The sequence below is a fragment of the Entelurus aequoreus genome, linkage group LG24, assembly GCF_033978785.1.
Source record: "Entelurus aequoreus isolate RoL-2023_Sb linkage group LG24, RoL_Eaeq_v1.1, whole genome shotgun sequence".
Lineage (NCBI taxonomy): Eukaryota > Metazoa > Chordata > Actinopteri > Syngnathiformes > Syngnathidae > Entelurus > Entelurus aequoreus.
The window spans coordinates 417,454-441,965 of record NC_084754.1 but is presented as its reverse complement, the minus strand read 5'-3'; the positions used below and the strand labels follow the sequence as shown (position 1 = coordinate 441,965).

The 24,512-nt window shown below is 36.9% G+C and overlaps 3 protein-coding genes across 5 annotated transcripts in view; 2 read left to right on the top strand and 1 right to left on the bottom strand.

The window, feature by feature from the left end:
- The first annotated feature begins 1,631 nt into the window (after positions 1–1,631).
- Positions 1,632–15,276, top strand: LOC133641618 (dnaJ homolog subfamily A member 4-like). The gene is made up of 9 exons (XM_062035474.1): positions 1,632–1,755; positions 1,961–2,085; positions 3,733–3,873; positions 9,793–9,970; positions 10,043–10,147; positions 10,223–10,450; positions 10,516–10,746; positions 10,814–10,914; positions 14,634–15,276. Exons 3-9 carry the CDS (start codon positions 3,742–3,744, stop codon positions 14,844–14,846), a joined length of 1,188 nt encoding a protein of 395 aa, XP_061891458.1. The 5' UTR covers positions 1,632–1,755; positions 1,961–2,085; positions 3,733–3,741; the 3' UTR covers positions 14,847–15,276.
- On the bottom strand, positions 15,268–21,498 carry LOC133641620 (small ribosomal subunit protein eS27-like). 3 transcript variants are annotated; one of them, XM_062035477.1, is made up of 5 exons: positions 21,335–21,399; positions 21,208–21,258; positions 16,918–17,026; positions 15,518–15,628; positions 15,268–15,437 (listed from the first exon to the last, which is right to left on the bottom strand). In XM_062035477.1, exons 1-5 carry the CDS (start codon positions 21,338–21,340, stop codon positions 15,409–15,411), a joined length of 306 nt encoding a protein of 101 aa, XP_061891461.1. In that variant the 5' UTR covers positions 21,341–21,399; the 3' UTR covers positions 15,268–15,408. The 3 variants fall into 3 exon arrangements, with proteins under 3 accessions (XP_061891461.1, XP_061891462.1, XP_061891460.1); XM_062035478.1 differs by lacking the exon at positions 21,208–21,258 and having other exon boundaries at positions 21,335–21,498; XM_062035476.1 differs by lacking the exons at positions 21,208–21,258; positions 21,335–21,399 and adding an exon at positions 20,978–21,077.
- A 233-nt stretch (positions 21,499–21,731) lies between these two features.
- The window catches only part of LOC133641619 (ras-related protein Rab-8B-like), a 12,407-nt gene continuing 9,626 nt past the window's right edge, over positions 21,732–24,512 (top strand). The window contains exon 1 of the mRNA XM_062035475.1: positions 21,732–21,943. Within this exon, the coding sequence (XP_061891459.1) occupies positions 21,820–21,943 (124 nt within the window). The 5' untranslated portion in view covers positions 21,732–21,819. The remainder of the gene's footprint in view (positions 21,944–24,512) is intronic.

Here is a 24,512-nt window from a genome sequence, read left to right as displayed (position 1 = left end):
AGCAGTGTCATTTGAAGAGATTGGAAGTTATCTACTATGTAAAGACGGCTATTCATTCACTTTTCATCAAACAAAGGATATCAAAACATTTACAGCCAAAATATGAGTGTGAATGGTTGCCAAACTACGCTCTGTGTTTTGTTTGTTTTGATTGATTGAAACTTTTATTAGTAGGTTGCACAGTACAGTACATATTCTGTACAATTGACCACTAAATGGTAACATCCCAATACGTTTTTCAACTTGTTTAAGTCGGGGTCCACGTAAATCAATTCATGGTACAAATATATACTATCAGCATAATACAGTCATCACACATTATTTACAATGGAGGGTTTGGTTGATATCAGCACTTCAGTCATCAACAATTGCATCATCAGAGAAATGGACATTGAAACAGTGTAGGTGTGACTTGGTAGGATATGTACAGCCAGCAGGAAAAATAGTGAGTTCAGATAGCATAAGAACAAGTATATACGTAACATTAGAAATACATTAGATTATTTACATTTGGTTATTTACAATCCGGGGAGGTGGGATGTGGAAGAGGGAGGGTGTTAGTCAAGGGTTGAAGTTGCCTGGAGGTGTTGTTTTAATGCAGTTTTGAAGGAGGATAGAGATGCACTTTCTTTTACACCTGTTGGGAGTGCATTCCATATTGATGTGGCATAGAAGGAGAATGAGTTAAGAGTTAAGTTAACCAGTTTAACCACAAGTCTTTGTCCAAAGTCGTTTTGATAGCCTTCAGATTAATTTTGACATTAATGACAACAGTTAAACATTGGAGGTAGGGATGTCCGACAATGGCTTTTTAGCCGATATCCGATATTGTCCAACTCTTAATTACCGATACCGACATCAACCCATACCGATATATACAGTCGTGGAATTAACACATTATTATGCCTAATTTTGACAACCAGGTATGGTGAAGATAAGGTCCTTTTTTAAAAAGAATAATTAAAATAAGATAAATAAATTAAAAACATAACAATATAAAACAGTTACATAGAAACTAGTAATGAATGAAAATGAGTAAAATGAAGTGTTAAAGGTTAGTACTATTAGTGGAGCAGCAGCACGCACAATCATGTGTGCTTACGGACTGTATCCCTTGCAGACTGTATTGATATATATTGATATATAATGTAGGAAGCAGAATATTAATAACAGAAAGAAACAACCCTTTTGTGTGAATGAGTGTAAATGGGGGAGGGAGGTTTTTTGGATTGGTGCACTAATTGTAAGTGTATCTTGTGTTTTTTATGTGGATTTGATAAAAAATAAATACAAATAAAATGAATAAATAAAAACGATACCGATAATTAAAAAAAACGATACCGATAATTTCCGATATTACATTTCAAAGCATTTATCGGCCGATAATATGGGCAGGCCGATATTATCGGACATCTCTCATTGGAGGAGTTGTCGTATTTCGCTCCAAATGTTTTCTATCAACTGTGCAGTATTGATTTTCTTTACAGAATGTTGTTGTCCCATCGGGGCTTCCGTACCCTTTCCCTGGTCTTATCGGTCTTTGCTGGCATAGCGTTGCCAAAAGTACAATGACTATCAAATGTGTACGATAACGTCACCATCAATATGTCAGAATTTATCATAATTGTACGATAATTTGACCCTTTCAATTCATGGATGACAAATAAATAAAAACCTCTTTACAGCCAAGTGGGGGCACTGTTATCCCGGTGGCATTATTTTCCACCCCCCACAGTGCTGCTTGTTGATTTCAAGGTAAAACTCCATTACAATCTACTCTATACACGGTACATAGTAATGTTTTACTATGTATGACAGTCCTGAGCAACGTCAAATAGGGCATGTACAATAACTATTTTAAAAAACACGATCATTTTAAGATAGTGATACGATAATTTGTCTTTTCCCATCTGGCAACGTGGATTTCTTGCTAACGAAGCTTCCGGTCTGCTTTTGCTAGAACACTCCAGAAAGTTCCACGCGGAGGAGCAGCAGCTATATTAAAGACAGACTTCTTGCCCGCACCGGCTTCAATTTGGCCAACAAATACTTCCCTTTTTCCCCGGAGAGGAAAACATCAAACAAGTAAGGAACCTGGGCAATACAAAGGAGTGTGGGTTAATTCACGAATCTATTAAAGCGACTCTTAGGCGTTAACCGTATTAACAAATATTAGATGACTAACACGTGCTTGTTACTATCAAGTCTTTGAAGTTCGAATAATCCTAATGCCACTAACATCCCTTTTTTCCCCTTAATGTCGGTGTTATTGTATTAATGTGGGGGTTATTTGAAATAACGCCTTTCTAGCTTTGTTTCCACAAGCCTGTTCGTTGGCAGCGTATCCAACGTTACCAACTTAACATGGTGACCACTCACAATCACCCGGAATTTATTGAGTCCAAAATATCGAAGTTCGATGATTTGGTCAAATTGCAAACAGCTAAAATGATGTACAAAGCAAACTATAACCTGCTGCCAAAGAACGTACAACAATTCTTCTCTACTAAAGAGGAGAAATATAACCTTAGAGGTAAATGTAATTGAAAACATGTGTATGCACGTACAACACTTAGAACCTTTAGCATTTCAGTATGTGGAATTAAATGATGGAATGGATTAAGTAAAGAAGTTAAACAATGTACTGATATGATCCAGTTTAAGATAAATTAATAGTGCTTACAAAGTACAAATAAGAATACCGTATATTACCAAAAAAGAAGCCCGGGCGTTTATTTCCCAAAATCGATTTTGGAGACAGGCGTTTAAAAGAAGCAGGCGGTTATTTGCACAAGGATTTTATTTATTTTTCCACCAGCCTGCACCAGGCCATTGATTTGGTTACAATGGTTACTGTCCAGTATTTTTTTTTTCGTACAAAAAACTTTAAATGTAAAAGCTATTGTAAACATACAAACAAAAAAACAAGAGATCAACATGAGGTAGGCTATCAAAAGACAAGAGATCAGCAAGGCCTCAACATGGCAGTAGTGCAACAATTGTCATATAGAATATACCAATACTAAAAATAAATACACTTTTTAAATAAAGGAGCCTACCGGGAAAAATAAAATGATGCTACCAAGTACTCAAGTATAAAACCCACCATCAAAACAGAACAATAATACTGTCACTTAAATAAAATAAAGGCTACAGTACTCCAAGTTTTAAACAAAGCAGCATACAGGAGAAATGAAATGATGGTACCAAGTACTCTATAAAACCATCAAAACAATAATACTGCAGCAAACGCAACCCCAGTAGCATTTTAATCTAAATTATGTAAATAACAGCCCATGGGCGGCTATTTGGACATATTAGGAAGAGGCGGTTAATTCACAAAATGGTGGCTAGTAGGACATGGGCGGTTATTTGGTAATATACGGTAATTATGAGAAACACTTTCAACCTTATTGAAAATAAGATATTCTTCATCTCAGTATGTGTAGCATGACTGACTTAATTATATATTACAAAACTGCTGTATTAATCATTCACGGATGTCATTTTACTATAAAAAGGTCGGTAAATGAATGTATATATTTGTAAACGCTCTGAAGTGGGGAAGGGGTAGGATTCAATAAGCTTTGCTTCTTCTTACTCCTTTTCGGACATGATGTAAAGTGACATGACATGAAATTGTGTGATGTAATATGCTGTAAGTGTGTTCATGTTCTAAATAAACTAAAGAAAGAATTTCTCAAGAAAGGCTTGTGTTTTTTTTATATACAGGTTATAATAATGGTTCGCGAAACCGGCTTCTACGATCTTCTGGGTGTCGGTCCAAAAGCATCTGCCGACGAGATAAAGAAAGCCTACAGAAAACTGGCCCTGAAATATCACCCAGACAAGAACCCCAACGAGGGAGAGAAGGTGAGTGAACGCTAAATATAGACATCTATGGGCCTCCGTCTAGGGTTACACAGCCAGGAACTCTCTGGAAAGATCTGGAAGCTTCTCTTTCTAGCTACTACAGGCTAGGTTGTTAGCTCTATGTCACAACCTGAAATACTACAGGATGTAAAACTTATTATGCATTGTTTCACCTTAATGTAACTGATAATGGCGCACCGCCAAATTAAAGCCGCCACACTTTAAAAATAAGGGATCTTTACATGAAAAAAAATATAAGTACCGTATTTTTCGGCGCACTTAAAATGATTACATTTTCTCAAAACTCGACAGTGCGCCTTATAAACCGGTGCGCCTAATGTACAAAATAATTTTGGTTGTGCTTACCGACTTCGAAGCTGTTTTATTTGGTACATGGTGAAATAAGTGTGACCGGTAGATGGCAGTCACACAAAAGAGATACGTGTAGACTGCAGTATGATGGCAGTCACACATAAGAGATACGTGAATGAAGCCGCACCACTTGATGGATTGTACTGTGCTTCAACATAGGAGTATTATTATGGTGTGTGTATTAGGTAAGACATATTATCTGGCGTTTTGTTTTGCAGTATTATGCAAAAGCAACTTCTCTTACCTTCTGATCTGTATTTGGGATCTGCATAAGTCCTGAAAATTACGCGCCTCCGCCTTTGTAGTCCGTGGCGACATCGTAGTCGAAAAGCTTCTTATATTTCTCTTATCTTCTTGTTATGGGACATTCATCCTCCGCTGTTGCCATTTTTAATATAAAGTAGTGTAAAGTTCTTACTTATATCTGTCAGTAGACTCGCCATGAAAGCGCTAAAACATACCGGTGTAGTGAGTTTACATTATTCACCCACGGGACTTTAGTTTTTAAAGAGTTCCGGTCAGACGGTTTTTCACGGGACACATTCGCGGCGTGAGCCACGGATGAGGAGATGCTGCTCCGTTATTGATTGAAGTAAAGTGTGAATGTCATTAAAACAGTTAGCGCCATCTTTTGACACTTCTTCCACTCCCGTCCTTGCACGCTACAACAAAGATGACGGAGAGAAGACGCTGCCGAAGGTGAGCCACGTAAATAAGACCGCCCACAAAACGGCGCATCTTGAAGAGACTGTCAGAAAGCGACTTGAAGATGATGTGTAAAAATCATCTATGCAACATTTGGACCGTAGAACCACCATTACATGTTATGTAGACCACAAGGAAGTGTTCTACATTTAGAAAAAAAATCATAATATGACCCCTTTAATGCGGCCTGTAATCCGGTGCGCCTTTTGTATGGAAATAGACCCGCTCATTGGCAGTGCGCCATATAGTCCGGTGTGCCCTATGGCCCGGAAAATATGGTAATATAATGTATTGTAGCCTCCAGAAGCGAAGTCTTATTGCCAATTTTATGCAAAAAAACGGCCCAATCCCAACACAAATTCCCTACCGGGCACACACTTCTGTCTTCGTCCTTCACTCCAAGGCCCTGTTTACACTTTACACCAAATTAGATTTTTTTTGCCCTCAAGTGACTCAGATTGGCTTTTTTTGCTTGTCTAAACGCTCCAAAGTGCTTCAAGTCTGATCTTTTCACATCAGATCCAGGAAAAGAGAAGTGTTTTCTTGTCTCTCATAATGATTGAACGATAGGCAAAATTCCCAAAAAAGTGCAGTTCCCATTTAAGAGGACGCTAGCGGCTTTTAAGGAGAGAAAGTTCAACTGGAGCAGCAGCAGCGCGAAGCAAGTGTGACGTCATACGCGCTGCAGCTCGCTGTTCAGAAGTCTCAAAACACAAATACAGTCTACAATAACACCAGAAAAAGATGCTAGATTTGTTGCTAGTCATTTTTAATGAAAAAAAAGTCACTGAAAGTCTTTGGACACTTGAAAACATTCTTAACAAAGTACATTGTACCATAAGCTGCAACAATTGAAAATGGAGCAAAATTATATAATATAAAAATATGTTAATATTAATTAATAAAGCAGATTTGTTTTTGATATATGTAAACCTTTTTAAAGACAATCATATCATCATCAAATTATGCAAATTAGAAAATGATTTCCTAGGTGTATGTTGGCAATGTAGGGGAAACCCTGTTATGCAATGCCTCTTTGTAGTGGTCTTCCTTTCCAAATACTTGTGGTTGCTGGGTAGCTGCTTTACCAAACTACAGGGCTTCACGGGCGTAGGGAGGCCTTTCTTTACGGGGCACAAAGTTTAGGTTGTACCCCGCCTTCCGCCCGAACACAGTTGAGTAGGCTCCAGCCACCCCGAGAGGGACAAGCGGTAGAAAACGGATGTATGGATGGATGGAAGGGATTTCTGATGCTAAATTAGCCATTTGTTGCTATATTTAGCAAGTAGGTAGACTTGTTTAGATACTCCTTTTTTCCTCATAAAACCCCCCAGAAGACTTTATACAAATCTAGTAAACAGATGGTTTGAGACTGACATGACAGCAAGTGTAGCTTATCTCAATAAGCTGTCAGTGCTGCTGTGGGCCCCTCTCTCATCTTAAAGCACTGACAGGCGTCTTTCAAAAACAAAAACAAAAAAAGTAAAAAAAGAAGCGACATTTGTTTTGCGTCCTGTGTTTTTTTTTTTTTAACTTCTTGCAATGCATAATGAATATACAGCAAACAATGCAAAATGACATCATTATAGTGTCACATGTATGGTCATATCAGTCAGGGTTATTCAACTGGCAGCATGGGGCCCAATTCCAGTCCGGTAACGACACCAGACAAGTTTAGTTCAACAGACTTGGCAAATACTATTATTCTTGTAGCATATTCTTAAAAACATTTGAGGGCTGTCATATAAAAAATCTTTGATCTTCAACTTTGAAAACAGCAGATTCTCAGGTTTATACAAAATAAGAATAATAGTTGAGAGAAGTCTGGCCCCCTCTGGAAATGTGGTCCCCAAAACAATTACAAAACAATTTACTTTTTTTAAGACCAATTAAAAAAAAACATTAATTCATTATGTTGTATTTTTCATACTTCTTAGCTGCTCGACAGTGGATGACTGTGATTAACTTGCGAGCAGTGTTTCATGTGAAATGCCGTTACATAACGTTGTTACTGTTACCAGTAACGAGTAATCTAGGCAAGGCAAGGCAAGGCAACTTTATTTGTATAGCGCTTTTCATACACAAGGCAGACTCAAAGTGCTTCACAGACAACAAAGTGAAATGAAAGAAAATAAAAGCAAAATTAAAATGCAGACAATAAAAATAAGAACAGTGCAGACGTTAAAAGTTAAAAGATTAAAAGATTTAGCTGAAAGCTAAGGTGAACATAAAAGTCTTCAGTCTAGTTTTAAAAGTAGTGAGAGTTGGGGAGGGTCTGACATCTTCAGGAAGTTTATTCCAGCTATGTGTTGCATAGTGACTGAATGATGCTCTCCCTTGATTTGAGTTTACTCTTGGAACCGCTAACAGATTGCTCTCAGAAGATCTTAGTGATCTAGAGGGCGTATATAGTGGGAGCATATCAGTAATATACTTGGGCCCTAGACCATGTAGTGATTTATATGTGAGCAGGAGGATTTTGAAATCTATTCTCTGATGTACAGGGAGCCAATGTAAGGATTTAAGAATTGGTGTAATGTGCTCACATTTTTTGGTCTTTGTTAGAACTCTAGCAGCAGCGTTCTGAACAAGCTGTAGCTGCCTGACAGTTTTTTTGGGAAGACCTGCAAGGAGACCATTACAATAGTCTAGCCTACTGGTAATAAAGGCATGTACAAGTTTTTCTAAGTCTTGAGCTGACATGAGCCCTCTAAGTCTTTTTACATTTTTGAGGTGATAGTAGGCCGATTTTGTTACTGATTTGATGTGACTGTCGAAATGTAAATCAGAATCTAAAATAACCCCAAGATTTCTGGCTTTATTTGAGGTTTTCAGGGACAGTGATTGAAGGTGTTGGATGACTTTAAACCTTTCTTTTTTAGCACCAAAAACAATTATCTCAGTTTTATCTTCATTTAGTTGTAGGAAATTTTGGCACATCCAGTGTTTGACTTGCTCAATGCACTGGCACAGAAGATCTATGGGGCGATAGTCATTTGGTGATAGCGCTACATAGATTTGGGTGTCATCGGCATAGCAATGATGGTCAATGTTATTATTTTGCATGATTTGTCCTAGTGGGAGCATATAGATGTTAAATAAAGTGGGCCCCAAGATTGAACCTTGGGGGACTCCACACGTTACGTTGGTTGGTTCTGATACAAAGTCACCAATGGAAACAAAATAGTTCCTATCTTGTAGATATGACTTGAACCAGCTTAAAACTGTGCCTGAGATCCCCACCCAGTTTTCCAACCTGTCCAAAAGTATTGAGTGGTCGACAGTGTCAAATGCAGCACTGAGGTCCAAAAGCATTAATACTGAAGTTTTGCCAGAGTCTGTGTTTAGACGGATGTCATTTATAACTTTAAGAAGGGCCGTCTCTGTGCTATGAAGAGGTCGAAATCCTGACTGGAAGTTGTTGTGGCAGCCAGTAGAAGCCAAGATCTAGTTAATTACTTTTACGTACGTTATGCCATTATTGATTTTTAAAAGGCAGTTAAACACATTTTAATTGTGCATTCCTGATATATTCCATTTTTTAATTATTATTTTATATAGTTTTTATTCATCATATTTTTTTTATTTGCGGTCTTTGCTGTTGCATCATGCTGTACGCTTGTTCTGATCTTGCTACATGTATGTTAACCATTTGAAGCACTTTGTGAGCTCTCTGGGAGAAGTGCTATATAAATACATTGTACTTACTTAAGTTGGATGTTACGTGGCATGCTACTTTTGATGTAGTAAGGCAATTATGTTGCGTTCCATTTACCTAGGAATTTTACCGCGGCATTGCCGCGGTAACATTCGAGCGCTGTTACTATGTGTAAATGTACAACAATACATTATACATAGCTGATTTACTGTGACATAAACTAATCAGAAGTGCTAATAACGGATGTTATAGAAGCGAATATAATTGTTTACATTCAGAGCAGCCATCTTTGAAACAAACTCGGGGGTGGTGAGAATGCTACGACTTTCCGAGTCGGGAATCTGACTTCGAGGGGCGTTCCATTTGATATTGTGACTAAGAACTAAGAAATTCTGACTTCCCAGTACAAATGGAACACACCATTTGACAGCGTCAGAAGTACAGCATATTTTTACTAGTGCAAGCAACAACCACCGCCACACTCCAAACGAACGTGATATCCTTTATTAACTCGTGCTCAAACAATTCAGTGAACAAATTCCACACATCTGCCATCACTCTCCGTAAACTGCCAATGCCGAGGTAAATGTGCTATGAGCTCTGGCTGATGTCTCGCGTTGCTTGGCAACAGGCACCGCCTTTTAAGGAACACATTTACACACTCTGCCCTCATAAAACATCTCTCAACTGCTTCGACTAATATTTTACATTTTTTAAAGTAATGTATTTATTTATTTACCTTGATGTTAATTACATTTAATAAACAGTGATTCCGTAAATAATTCAAATACTCTTTTGGGAAACTATAATTACATTTTAAAAGTCATTTTTTTAACACCGCCTTCAAGCCACTTCTTTTGAGCTGAGTCTTGAATGAATATTTGGTGTGTGTAAGTGATGGGAAAAAAAGCGCTAACTGGCTTAGGGTGGAGGTGTTTGGCGCCACCTGTTGGTTTACATGTATAAATTTAAAACCGAAAAATAGACAAACCATCTTTTTCAGACCGTTTTTATTAGTGCCTGTCTATTAAAGCAAAGGCCAGTATTTGTATGGTAATTACATGTGGCAGGAATTATAAATGTCTTACATTATCACAAATAAGCTAAACTATACTTTTACATATAAACCTTCAGCCATCATCATACAGTACTTAGGACTCATTTCCTGTCTCCTATGTCTGCAGTTTAAGCTTATATCTCAAGCGTATGACGTGCTTTCGGATCCCAAAAAGAGGGATCTGTACGACCAAGGAGGGGAACAGGCAATTAAAGATGGCGGCATGGGTGGAGGATCATCCCCCATGGACATTTTCAACATGTTCTTCGGCGGAGGAGGCGGAAGGATGCAGAGAGACAGGAGAGGTTAGTGCAAATATGACAAGCTTAAATAATGCACTGATAGCCAATATTTCACTCTATTTGATGGTTTTATAGGGAAGAACATTATCCACCAGCTCAGTGTTTCACTTGAGGACATGTACAACGGCAGCACAAGAAAGCTGGCACTCCAGAAGAATGTCATATGTGAAAAGTGTGAAGGTACGTGTCGCTTTAAACAATTGTAACTTTCTTGAAGCATGTTGATCATTCAAATGCTTACTGTTTGTATTACAGGCTATGGTGGTAAAAAGGGTACCTTGCAGAAATGTTCCAACTGTAAAGGTAGAGGAGTGCAGATCAAAGTACAGCAGATAGGACCAGGCATGATTCAGCAGATTCAAAGCATGTGTGGAGATTGTCATGGTCAGGGCGAGTCTTTTAGTGCTAAGGACCGCTGCAAGAACTGTAATGGGCACAAAGTAGAACGCAAGAAGAAAATTCTCGAAGTCCACATTGACAAAGGTGATACTCATTCTTAATGTGAAACATGAGTGGTAATCACTAAATTGATCATTTTTGGCTCCCAGGTATGAAAGATGGTCAAAAAATTACATTTCACGGGGAAGGTGACCAGGAACCTGACCTGGAGCCTGGTGATGTCATCATCGTGTTGGATCAGAAAGATCACAGCGATTTCAAACGAAGCGAAGACAGTCTGATAATGAAGATGAACATTAAACTTGTGGAGTCCCTGTGTGGATTCCGCAAGGCCGTCAACACTCTGGACAATAGAACACTCCTCATCAGCTTACTACCAGGTCAGCGCAACATGTCGACTGGCCTTATTGTGCTGTTACTAAGGTCTATTGTTTGTCACAATTTAAGGTGAAGTAATAAAGAACAATGACACAAAGCTGGTGCAGAACGAAGGCATGCCGATATATAAGAGCCCTTACGAAAAGGGCCAACTCATCATCAAGTTTGAGGTAAGAGCTTGTTTTGCGTGTAGAAGTATGTGTAAATGGTAACAGGGTGCTTCACATGCAATTTCATCGTAGACGTGCTGCAGCTCTCTTCCTGTTTCGTTACTGATATCAGTGTTTCCCACACATTCATTTATTTGTGGCACCCCCCCACGAAAGAATTAAGGCCGCAACAAAAAATGTTTTTTTTTTGTTGTTGTCCTGTCCAGCTTCTTAGGCAAATCATATAGTTGATGTAGATGTAGATGATCATATAGTTGATGTAGATGTAGATGTAGATGATCATATAGTTGATGTAGATGTAGATGATCATATAGTTGATGTAGATGTAGATGATCATATAGTTGATGTAGATGTAGATGATCATATAGTTGATGTAGATGTATATGATCATATAGTTGATGTAGATGATCATATAGTTGATGTAGATGTAAATGATCATATAGTTGATGTAGATGTAGATGATCATATAGTTGATGTAGATGTAGATGATCATATAGTTGATGTAGATGATCATATAGTTGATGTAGATGATCATATAGTTGATGTAGATGATCATATAGTTGATGTAGATGTAAATGATCATATAGTTGATGTAGATGATCATATAGTTGATGTAGATGTAGATGATCATATAGTTGATGTAGATGTAGATGATCATATAGTTGATGTAGATGTAGATGATCATATAGTTGATGTAGATGTAGATGATCATATAGTTGATGTAGATGTAGATGATCATATAGTTGATGTAGTTGTAGATGTTGATGTAGATGCCCGTATCGGCAGTTCATTTACTTTACAAAAGAGAAGTGTAGGGTCAAGATTTTTGGAGCTCTTTGTTCAGTGGATCAGATGTTTGATGAAGCTCTGTGTCTATCTACCACTAGGGTTGGGTATCGTTTGAATTCGAACGATTCCGATTCCGGTTCTTTGTTTTGATTCCGATTCCTGGCGATTCTCAATCCCGATTCTTTTAAGAGGCAGGGTCAAAAAAAAGTTTAGGATATTTTAAATGAGCTAGCTAACCTACAGTCTTTCTGAATGAAATAGTCTGACATTCTCCATCCATTTTAATTCTATTAACTTTTTATGAACTTTGCTATAAATTCCTCACAGGGCTGTTTTCAACTAGAATATAAATATCAATTCTATGAACTTGAATATAAATATTATAAATTATGAATACATTTTCCCAGGGGTACACTTTCTTCAAGAGAGCTTTATTTTTGAAAACCTCATGAAAACACATTTACACACACAAGTGTATGATGCTGCAGGAAACCTCATGAAAACACATTTACACACACAAGTGTATGATGCTGCAGGAAACCTCATGAAAACACATTTACACACACAAGTGTATGATGCTGCAGGAAACCTCATGAAAACACATTTACACACACAAGTGTATGATGCTGCAGGTACTTAAAAATGTTAGCGTGCTCCCACTGATGGGCTAACCTGGTGCAGAAAAGCAAAGAAACAATAAGAAACAACTTGCAAAAGCCAGTCCAGATTAGCAGCAGGTACAGTATAAAATCAGAGACAGTTGTTGTTTAGGAAAATGACCATATCCGCCTTCTCAGGCAGGATGCGTGGGAGTTCTGGACAGATAGTTTCTCCTGCTGTGGAAAATACACCTTCGCTGGGTGTGGAAGAAGCTTGAACGCATAAATAGGAGAAAGCGAGATCTGACGGCAAAGGATAAGTCTTTTGTTGGTTCCACCGGACCACCACCATGCAGCAGGGTCGTCAGACATAAGTATCGGTGGAACGTCCTGGTACATCTGCAGCTCTCTCTCCACTCCTTTCTTGATGGACATGGAGCTCTGTTATTTCGCGGTTATTTCATTTTTTTTTTGTAAAGTAAAGCCACACTTTCGACCGCCGACGCCCGCTATCCATGCTTGAGCTTGACTGACTCGCTCGGCTATGCTAACACTTCCGGCGGTGGGCGCTTCTTCGTTGGTGCTCAGCGTCTTCTTCTTCCGGTTCGGCTGACTTTTTTTTCTTCTTTTTTTTTTCCGGTCGGCGGACTGGGTATCGAAAATAGGAATCGAAATTTAAACTTTTGAACGATACCGGGAGAATCGGAAAGTTAGTCCCGGTTCCAATCGATACTTGATACCCAACCCTATCTACCACCACTACTGTTTTCTGTTTATTTGTTACTGACTGTGGCAGGACACCTCTGCCTCTGTTTCACTTTATGTTGCTGGTAAATAATATGCTTGTAGTAGTAGTCTAAAGTTAAATTATTATATGCACTAATTAAAGGGGCAGAGCTTTAAGAGACATTTTAGCTTTTATATTTTTATAAGATATATTTTTTGTAAGAACCACAATTAATAAATATATTTCAGTGAATAACTTATTGTTCAAATCTGTATATAAATATGTACATAAAGTGTTGTAATTATATTGTAAAATGGATTGATGGATGGATGGATGGACGTTTAAAACAAAACTGTTATTATTAATTAGTAAGTATACATTTTTTGAGCCTTTTTGGAGAAAATCATATCATTGTAGTAAATTATGCAAATTACTCGATTATGTCATGGTGACCACGCCCATAGCCACGCCCCCACCGCCACAGGTATCTTGGCAGTTTATGGGAAACACTGGATATACAAACCCCGCTTCCATATGAGTTGGGAAATTGTGTTAGATGTAAATATAAAGTGAATACAATGATTTGCAAATAATTTTCAAGCCATATTCAGTTGAATATGCTACAAAGACAACATATTTCATGTTCAAACTGATAAACATTTTTTTTTGTTGCAAAAAATCATTAACTTTAGAATTTGATGCCAGCAACACGTGACAAAGAAGTTGGGAAAGGTGGCAATAAATACTGATAAAGTTGAGGAATGCTCATCAAACACTTATTTGGAACATCCCACAGGTGAGCAGGCTAATTGGGAACAGGTGGGTGCCATGAGTGGGTATAAAAGTAGATTCCATGAAATGCTCAGTCATTCACAAACAAGGATGGGGCGAGGGTCACCATTTTGTCGACAATTGCGTGAGCAAATTGTTGAACAGTTTAAGAAAAACCTTTCTCAAGCAGCTATTGCAAGGAATTTAGGGATTTCACCATCTACGCTCCGTAATATCATCAAAGGGTTCAGAGAATGTGGAGAAATCACTGCATGTAAGCAGCTAAGCCCGTGACCTTCCATCCCTCGGGCTGTACTGCATCAACAAGCCACATCAGTGTGTAAAGGATATCACCACATGGGCTCAGGAACACTTCAGAAACCCACTGTCAGTAACTACAGTTGGTCGCTACATCTGTAAGTGCAAGTTAAAACTCTCCTATGCAAGGCGAAAACCGTTTATCAACAACACCCAGAAACGCTGTCGGCTTCGCTGGGCCTGAGCTCATCTAAGATGGACTGATACAAAGTGGAAAAGTGTTCTGTGGTCTGACGAGTCCACATTTCAAATTGTTTTTGGAAACTGTGGACGTCGTGTCCTCCGAACCAAAGAGGAAAATAATCATCCGGATTGCTTCCACCATCCGAGTCACTGCCGTTGTGTCCTTGGGCAAGACACTTCACCCTTGCTCCTGATGGGTCGTGGTTAGGGTCTTGATTAGCTCCTGCCATCAGTGTGTGAATGTGGAAATAGTGTCAAAGCGCTTTGAGTACCTTGAAGGTAGAAAAGCGCTATACAAGTATAGCCCATTTACTATTTCCCTGGCTGTCTAGGTGGAGTTTCCAGAGAAAAACTGGCTCCCAGAGCATCTCATGTACCAGCTGGAAAGGCTGCTTCCTCCCAGAGAGGACGTGAGGATCGCCGACGACACAGAGGAGGTAGAACTCTGCGATGTGGACGAGCGGACGCAACAGCGGAACAACAGAGCGGCGTATGAGGAAGACGAGGGCAGTCCCAGAAGCGGCGTGCAGTGTCAGACACAATAACTGTAGTCTTGTCACACTACGGACAAGGTGACCTAAATCTAGTTTGACCAATGCCTTTGTTGAAAGTAGCCATTGAGATTTAAACATGAATTTGCAACCAAGTAGTACAGTTCAGTTCGTATTTGGAACGTCAAAACTTCCTCTGCCTGCAACCCACTCTTGCCATTTACTAAATGATCTGAACTGTTACTTCACAAAAACACTGCTTTTATTTAACTTTCCATGGACTACGTTGTGCTAGGTTTGTGTTCCTGTTCTGCCATCGTTATGTTGGCGCTTCTTTTATATATGTATTTAATAAATTCCCTGTGAGCTTGATTGACGGCTGTATTGTACGGAAGCTTTAAAGGACTTGCTTTCTGTGAAGGTTATTTCAGTCACAACAAAAAAACAATGTTTTACTTATGAATAAAAGTCCCTGTGTGCTTTAGTTTTTCACATGTTTTATTGACTTGCAAATTCATTGTATTAAAGGCATAGCAAGCTTATAAAATCACAAATATGATTCTTGTGTCCTCAGCATAGTGACATTCCTCAACCAGCGATTGGAATAATCTTTTTTTTAGTGTTGCTTCCTCCTGAAAGAACAACCTGTAAAGGCAAATTTAGAAAAATGTCTTGAGGCTCAGATGCAAGTGTTATGTTGTGCCATGTTGTACTACAAGTAGTACCTTCTGTGAGTCTGGCCTTTCCTCCTTTAGGCTGACATAGCACAGTGGAGCATCCCACACACAGAACCACTGTCTGGGCATGGCTGAACACCGTTGTGATCTTGTAGCAGCCTGCAACAACACAACTACATTATCACTAGGGCTGTGACGAGTAATCCATACATTTGATTTATATTCCTTAGCTTCAACTACATTGATCTGTGCTGGGAAAGTTTGCCTTCCGGAAGATAGGTATCGATCCAACATCGTTTTGACAGGCATACGGTTTTATGGACACTGGGAAAAAACCCCATTGCATTTAACAACGGCAGACTTTAACACTTAATGACAAGGACGTTAAACATTACTCAAGTATGTCTGTGGCGTCATCGCCATCAGTCGGCAAAACAAGAATGGCGGATACCTATGGTGGCTGACAAAGGTCACAACAAAACTATCAAATTACAATACAACTTTCAGCTGCAGCACAATTGCAAAATCCGCAATGCCATAAAATAAAAGCTGAAACACAACTTTAAGCCACTAAGGATGTGACAACTTGTCCGCTGTCACTTACGGAACATCGTTGTGTGTCTATGTTGCTGTGCCGTTTGCATTTGTTGTGACATTACTCTGCTACCGTAGCTGTTAATGATGTCTATTTCTGGTCCTACCATCCTCGTCCGGACCGAGGGATGACACAGCAGTGTGGCCGGATCAAAAGAGACGTCGGAGACGCTTTACTGAAGTAAAAGTTTCTTTACTACAAGCGAGTGTCATTACACAGGACTGCAGTTCCTGGAGGAGGTAAAGTAAAAAATGAGGCACTCCTAACTTGGAGGAGCCAAACCATCAGTTTTATATTCCTACATCTTGTCTGTATGTGTGCTGGGTCAGGAGAGCGCATCCTGACCATAAAGGGGATGTTTGTGTGTAAGTGACTGAAAGTAATGAATTACTATTAGAGTAGCAACAGGTCACCATTGCTCTTAATTTATTTTGTATTTGTAGTATTTCCATGTTGAAAAACAGCAAGAGTAGCGGGTAAATCTACCGTTAATTCAACCTGAAGAGATGTTGGTTGCGCCTTCATTTTTGATATTAATATTGTATTACTTGTTGGAAAAACAAAAGCAGAAGTAGCGTGTAAATCTGTTTGAATGTTGGTTACTGTACTTTTATTGAAAGTTTACTTGCTTATTTGTATCCAGAATTCCTTTTACAAGAAATAACATGAATATAGGAAACGTCACCTGTAGTGTCCACTATTTATTTCAGTTACACTGGTTGATTTTTAATACTTTTTTTTGGCTAAAAAGTTACTGAATGGTTTCAGATCGTATAGTTATAAAAAAAAAAAAATCGTTCCTGAATTGTTTTGAACCGTCACACCCCTAATTATTCCACTTTGCCATGCTTACCTGGGCACTTCACATCCATGAAATAGGAGTTGGGAGACTGAACAAGTCTTTTCTTTTTGTGTTGTCTTCTCTCATATTCAACGGAAGGATGGAGGAGATCTTTGGCCAACTGCAACATTTAAGAGGTAAGAAAACATATTTAACATTAATAACAGTAACATGATGTTGGAGCAATCCATCCATCCATCCATCCATTTTCTACCGCTTACATTAATAACAGTAATATGATGTTGGAGCAATCTTTAACATTAATAACAGTAATATGATGTTGGAGTAATCTTTAACATTAATAACAGTAATATGATGTTGGAGTAATCTTTAACATTAATAACAGTAATATGATGTTGGAGCAATCTTTAACATTAATAACAGTAATATGATGTTGGAGAAATCTTTAACATTAATAACAGTAATATGATGTTGGAGAAATCTAACATTAATAACAGTAATATGATGTTGGAGTAATCTTTAACATTAATAACAGTAATATGATGTTGGAGAAATCTAACATTAATAACAGTAATATGATGTTGGAGTAATCTTTAACATTAATAACAGTAATATGATGTTGGAGAAATCTAACATTAACAACAGTAATATGTTTGAGCAATCTTTAACATTAATAACAGTAATATGATGTTGGAGTAATCTTTAACATTAATAACAGTAATATGATGTTGGAGAAATCTAACATTAATAACAGTAAAATGATGTTGGAGTAATCTTTAACATTAATAACAGTAAAATTATGTTGGAGAAATCTAACATTAACAACAGTAATATGATGTTGGAGAAATCTTTAACATTAATAACAGTAATATGATGTTGGAGAAATCTAACATTAATAACAGTAATATGATGTTGGAGCAATCTTTAACATTAATAACAGTAATATGATGTTGGAGTAATCTTTAACATTAATAACAGTAATATGATGTTGGAGTAATCTTTAACATTAATAACAGTAATATGATGTTGGAGCAATCTTTAACATTAATAACAGTAATATGATGTTGGAGTAATCTTTAACATTAATAACAGTAATATGATGTTGGAGCAATCTTTAACATTAATAACAGTAATATGATGTTGGAGAAATCTAACATTAATAACAGTAATATGATGTTGGAGCAATCTTTAACATTAATAACAGTAATATGATGTTGGAGCAATCTTTAACATTAATAACAGTAATATGATGTTGGAGTAATCTTTAACATTAATAACAGTAATATGATGTTGGAGCAATCTTTAACATTAATAACAGTAATATGATGTTGGAGAAATCTAACATTAATAACAGTAATATGATGTTGGAGTAATCTTTTAACATTAATAACAGTAAAATGATGTTGGAGAAATCTAACATTAATAACAGTAATATGATGTTGGAGCAATCTTTAACATTAATAACAGTAATATGATGTTGGAGCAATCTTTAACATTAATAACAGTAATATGATGTTGGAGCAATCTTTAACATTAATAACAGTAAAATGATGTTGGAGAAATCTAACATTAACAACAGTAATATGATGTTGGAGCAATCTTTAACATTAATAACAGTAATATGATGTTGGAGAAATCTAACATTAACAACAGTAATATGATGTTGGAGCAATCTTTAACATTAATAACAGTAATATGATGTTGGAGAAATCTAACATTAACAACAGTAATATGATGTTGGAGCAATCTTTAACATTAATAACAGTAATATGATGTTGGAGTAATCTTTAACATTAATAACAGTAATATGATGTTGGAGCAATCTTTAACATTAATAACAGTAATATGATGTTGGAGAAATCTAACATTAATAACAGTAATATGATGTTGGAGTAATCTTTAACATTAATAACAGTAAAATGATGTTGGAGAAATCTAACATTAACAACAGTAATATGATGTTGGAGCAATCTTTAACATTAATAACAGTAATATGATGTTGGAGAAATCTAACATTAACAACAGTAATATGATGTTGGAGCAATCTTTAACATTAATAACAGTAAAATGATGTTGGAGAAATCTAACATTAACAACAGTAATATGATGTTGGAGCAATCTTTAACATTAATAACAGTAATATGATGTTGGAGAAATCTAACATTAACAACAGTAATATGATGTTGGAGCAATCTTTAACATTAATAACCGTAAAATGATGTTGGAGAAATCTAACATTAACAACAGTAATATGATGTTGGAGCAATCTTTAACATTAATAACAGTAAAATGATGTTGGAGAAATCTAACATTAATAACAGTAACATGATGTTGGAGCAATCCATCCATCCATCCATTTTCTACCGCTTACATTAATAACAGTAATATGATGTTGGAGCAATCTTTAACATTAATAACAGTAATATGATGTTGGAGAAATCTAACATTAATAACAGTAATATGATGTTGGAGCAATCTTTAACATTAATAACAGTAAAATGATGTTGGAGAAATCTAACATTAACAACAGTAATATGATGTTGGAGCAATCTTTAACATTAATAACAGTAAAATGATGTTGGAGAAATCTAACATTAACAACAGTAATATGATGTTGGAGCAATCTTTAACATTAATAACAGTAAAATGATGTTGGAGCAATCTTTAACATTAATAACAGTAATATGATGTTGGAGCAATCTTTAACATTAATAACAGTAATATGATGTTGGAGAAATCTAACATTAACAACAGTAATATGATGTTGGAGCAATCTTTAACATTAATAACAGTAAAATGATGTTGGAGAAATCTAACATTAATAACAGTAACATGATGTTGGAGCAATCCATCCATCCATCCATTTTCTACCGCTTACATTAATAACAGTAATATGATGTTGGAGCAATCTTTAACATTAATAACAGTAATATGATGTTGGAGAAATCTAACATTAATAACAGTAATATGATGTTGGAGCAATCTTTAACATTAATAACAGTAAAATGATGTTGGAGAAATCTAACATTAATAACAGTAAAATGATGTTGGAGCAATCTTTAACATTAATAACAGTAATATGATGTTGGAGCAATCTTTAACATTAATAACAGTAATATGATGTTGGAGCAATCTTTAACATTAATAACAGTAAAATGATGTTGGAGAAATCTAACATTAACAACAGTAATATGATGTTGGAGCAATCTTTAACATTAATAACAGTAAAATGATGTTGGAGAAATCTAACATTAATAACAGTAACATGATGTTGGAGCAATCCATCCATCCATCCATTTTCTACCGCTTACATTAATAACAGTAATATGATGTTGGAGCAATCTTTAACATTAATAACAGTAATATGATGTTGGAGAAATCTAACATTAATAACAGTAATATGATGTTGGAGCAATCTTTAACATTAATAACAGTAAAATGATGTTGGAGAAATCTAACATTAATAACAGTAAAATGATGTTGGAGCAATCTTTAACATTAATAACAGTAATATGATGTTGGAGCAATCTTTAACATTAATAACAGTAATATGATGTTGGAGCAATCTTTAACATTAATAACAGTAATATGATGTTGGAGCAATCTTTAACATTAATAACAGTAAAATGATGTTGGAGAAATCTAACATTAACAACAGTAATATGATGTTGGAGCAATCTTTAACATTAATAACAGTAATATGATGTTGGAGCAATCTTTAACATTAATAACAGTTTTTGGAGCAATATTTAACATTAATAGCAGTAATATGATGTTGAAGCAGGCAGAATGCAAAACTGCGTGGACACACAATTGTCCAAAAAACCAACAACCCTGTATATAATGTGGTCCAATCAACAGGTTGGAAGATTTCGTATTTTATCTTTGATGACGTCAACGTCACCGTTCGGTTGGAATTGTTCTGGAAATAATTGTCATTATTGACGACACGCACCGCGTAGTGAAGGAGCGATGAAGGCGCAACATTACGAATGTAGCTACAATCACACATTTGTCAACAAAACATGGCGAGTTCGTTGGAAGATTTACAAACATGACGCGCATCACAGAAATTAGCAGCGACTTCAATGTCAAAACACATTTAGCTCACATAACGCAGTAATCGTGTGTGTGGGGGAAACAAGTGGGAACCGACTTCTTTCTGGAGCAAAGCATCGCGCCGCATCACCTCCAGCACATAGACGGTCCCCTCCAGCACATAGACGGCCCCCTCCAGCACATAGACGGCCCCCTCCAGCACATAGACGGCCCCCTCCAGCACATAGACGGCCCTGCTAGCTCGAATAAACACCGCCATGTGCTTGGCCCCCAAATACGCACTTTGTGCTCTTTTTCACGCCACTCCCACCATTCCACGCACGGCAACCACGTCTATAATATAAGAATCGCATTGTTGCAACGATTAAGAAGCAAAAGGAAGAGCATTTAAAAAAAAAAGTCAACTTACAGGCATTTCTCTGTCGTCGTTTTACGTGCACGTCTTCTCGGATATCAGCTGGGGAGAAACTGATGACCGCAGTTTTCATAATAGTATAAAAAAAAACCAACACCATTAAACTGTAGATAAAACACTCAAAACACAACTAGTGGTTTAATGATTAATTTTAATGACACATAATGAGCCCATATTTAAGTTTATTGTGTGCAAACACGTGACTCCAACTGCAACGCTGACCTCGTAACCGCGTAATTAAGTGTATTTTTTCAAACATTTTTATAGTACGAATAGAAATAGTATAAGAAAATGTCAAATAAAAAACCTGTAAACATTACGGGCTGTGGCGTCCCCAAAAACAACAACTACAGGGCCCAGAATGCACCGCGCATGCATTGCGTCACCGCTGGCCGCAGCCAGACCGCCTCAGACAGCTGAGGCTCTAAAAAAGAAGACGCGGCGTTTATTGACCTCGTCCTTCCTGGCCGTCGTGTACAATGGCGAAGACTTATGATTATCTGTTCAAGTTGCTGCTCATCGGTGACAGCGGGGTCGGCAAGACGTGTCTGCTGTTCCGATTCAGCGAAGACTCCTTCAACACCACCTTCATATCCACCATAGGTGAGTCCCTGCGAGCTGTCACTCAGCTTGGACACCTGCAGGATAAAATAGCATGCACCTGCACGATATATCTCACATTTGAAGGGCAGAGAGTGCAGCGGTATAGAAGACAATGGGCATATTCTAATTAGCATATTTCAAATCAATATTCAATCATATCAAGTATTTTCCACCAATAAAATATACATACAACAATATAATAGGTTGGTGCAATATTTACATTCGTGCAGTATAATATTTTCACACAAACATGACCATTTTCATCTGACAATGAAATATTTGAAAATAATGACATGCATTAATATTTGATGATCATATTATATTTGAGCTGATAATAAAAGCATAATGTATGGAGCCTCATATAGAAGTAGATTAGACCTTTATCCAGGATTTGTTTTATGTAGAGTAAACAAAAATGTAACAATAATAAAAAAAAACATGTATAGTCAGCTTGGACAGAGTGAGCACACCACGTTGTGGAGTGAGCACACCACGTTGTGGAGTGAGCACACAAGTGGCCAAAGGGAGGCTTTTGGGGAAAAAATATTTCAATGAAATATAACCTAATATACGTTTGTATTATAATAAATATAACATATAAAGAAGTTATGTATTGTATTTAGGTTTTTTAATATATTTTATATTGAATGATTTTTTTACAACATATGTCAAGTAAACAAAATTATATATACATATATATATATATGTATCTAAGTATGTATATATATATATATATATATATATATATATATATATATATATATATATATATATATATATATATATATATATATATATATATATATATATATATATATATATATATATATACAGTACAGGCCAAAAGTTTGGACACACCTTCTCATTCACAACACAACTGATGGTCCCAACCCCATTGGTAAAGCGAGAAATTCCACTAATCAACCCTGATATGGTAGTCACCATGTCAGGTGACTACCTCTTGAAGCTCATGGAGAGAATGCCAAGAGTGTGCAAGGCAGTAATCAGAGCAAAGGGTGGCTATTTTGAAGAAAGTAGAATATAAAACATGTTTTCAGTTGTTTCACCTTTTTTTGTTAAGTACATAACTCCACATGTGTTCATTCATAGTTTTGATGTGACAATCTACAATGTAAATAGTCATGGAAATAAAGAAAACGCATTGAATGAGAAGGTGTGTCCAAACTTTTGGCCTGTACTGTGTATATATATATATATATATATACACACACACATATATATTTATATATATTTTTATATATATATATGTAAACATTTTTTTTTACTCCTTGTCCCTTTTGGGGTTGCGGGGGTGCTGTTGTGTGTATATATACACACACACACACACACATATATATATATATATATATATATATATATATATATATATATATATATATATATATATATATATATATATATATATATATATATATATATATATATACACTACCGTTCAAAAGTTTGGGGTCACCCAAACAATTTAGTGGAATAGCCTTCATTTCTAAGAAGAAGAATAGACTGTGGAGTTTCAGATGAAAGTTCTCTTTTTCTGGCCATTTTGAGCGTTTAATTGAGCCCACAAATGTGATGCTCCAGAAACTCAATCTGCTCAAAGGAAGGTCAGTTTTGTAGCTTCTGTAACGAGCTAAAGTGTTTTCAGATGTGTGAACATGATTGCACAAGGGTTTTCTAATCATCAATTAGCCTTCTGAGCCAATGAGCAAACACATTGTACCATTAGAACACTGGAGTGATAGTTGCTGGAAATGGGCCTCTATACACCTATGTAGATATTGCACCAAAAAGCAGACATTTGCAGCTAGAATAGTCATTTAGCACATTAGCAATGTATAGAGTGTATTTCTTTAAAGTTAAGACTAGTTTAAAGTTATCTTCATTGAAAAGTACAGTGCTTTTCCTTCAAAAATAAGGACATTTACTTGTGACCCCAAACTTTTGAACGCTAGTGTATATATATATAAAAAAATAAATAAATATATATATATTAATATTTTTTAAGACAATTTAAATTATGCCACTGATTAATCATGATTAATCCAAATTAAAAAGCATGATTAATCTCCATTCAACCATTCATTTTCTACTGCTTGTTCCTCTTGGGGTCTTGGAGCCTATCCCAACTGCATTCGGGCGGAAGGCGGGGTACACCCTGGACAAGTCGCCACCTCATCGCAGGGCCAACACAGATAGAGAGACAACATTCACACTCACATTCACACACTAGGGACCATTTAGTGTTGCCAATCAACCTGTGCATGTCTTTGGAGGTGGGAGGGGCCTATCCCCAGGTGCATGTCTTTGGAGGTGGGAGGGGCCTATCCCCAGGTGCATTTCTTTGGAGGTGGGAGGGGCCTATCCCCAGGTGCATGTCTTTGGAGGTGTGAGGGGCCTACCCCCAGGTGCATGTCTTTGGAGGTGGGAGGGGCCTATTCCCAGGTGCATGTCTTTGGAGGTGGGAGGGGCCTATTCCCAGGTGCATGTCTTTGGAGGTGGGAGGGGCCTATCCCCAGGTGCATGTCTTTGGAGGTGGGAGGGGCCTATCCCC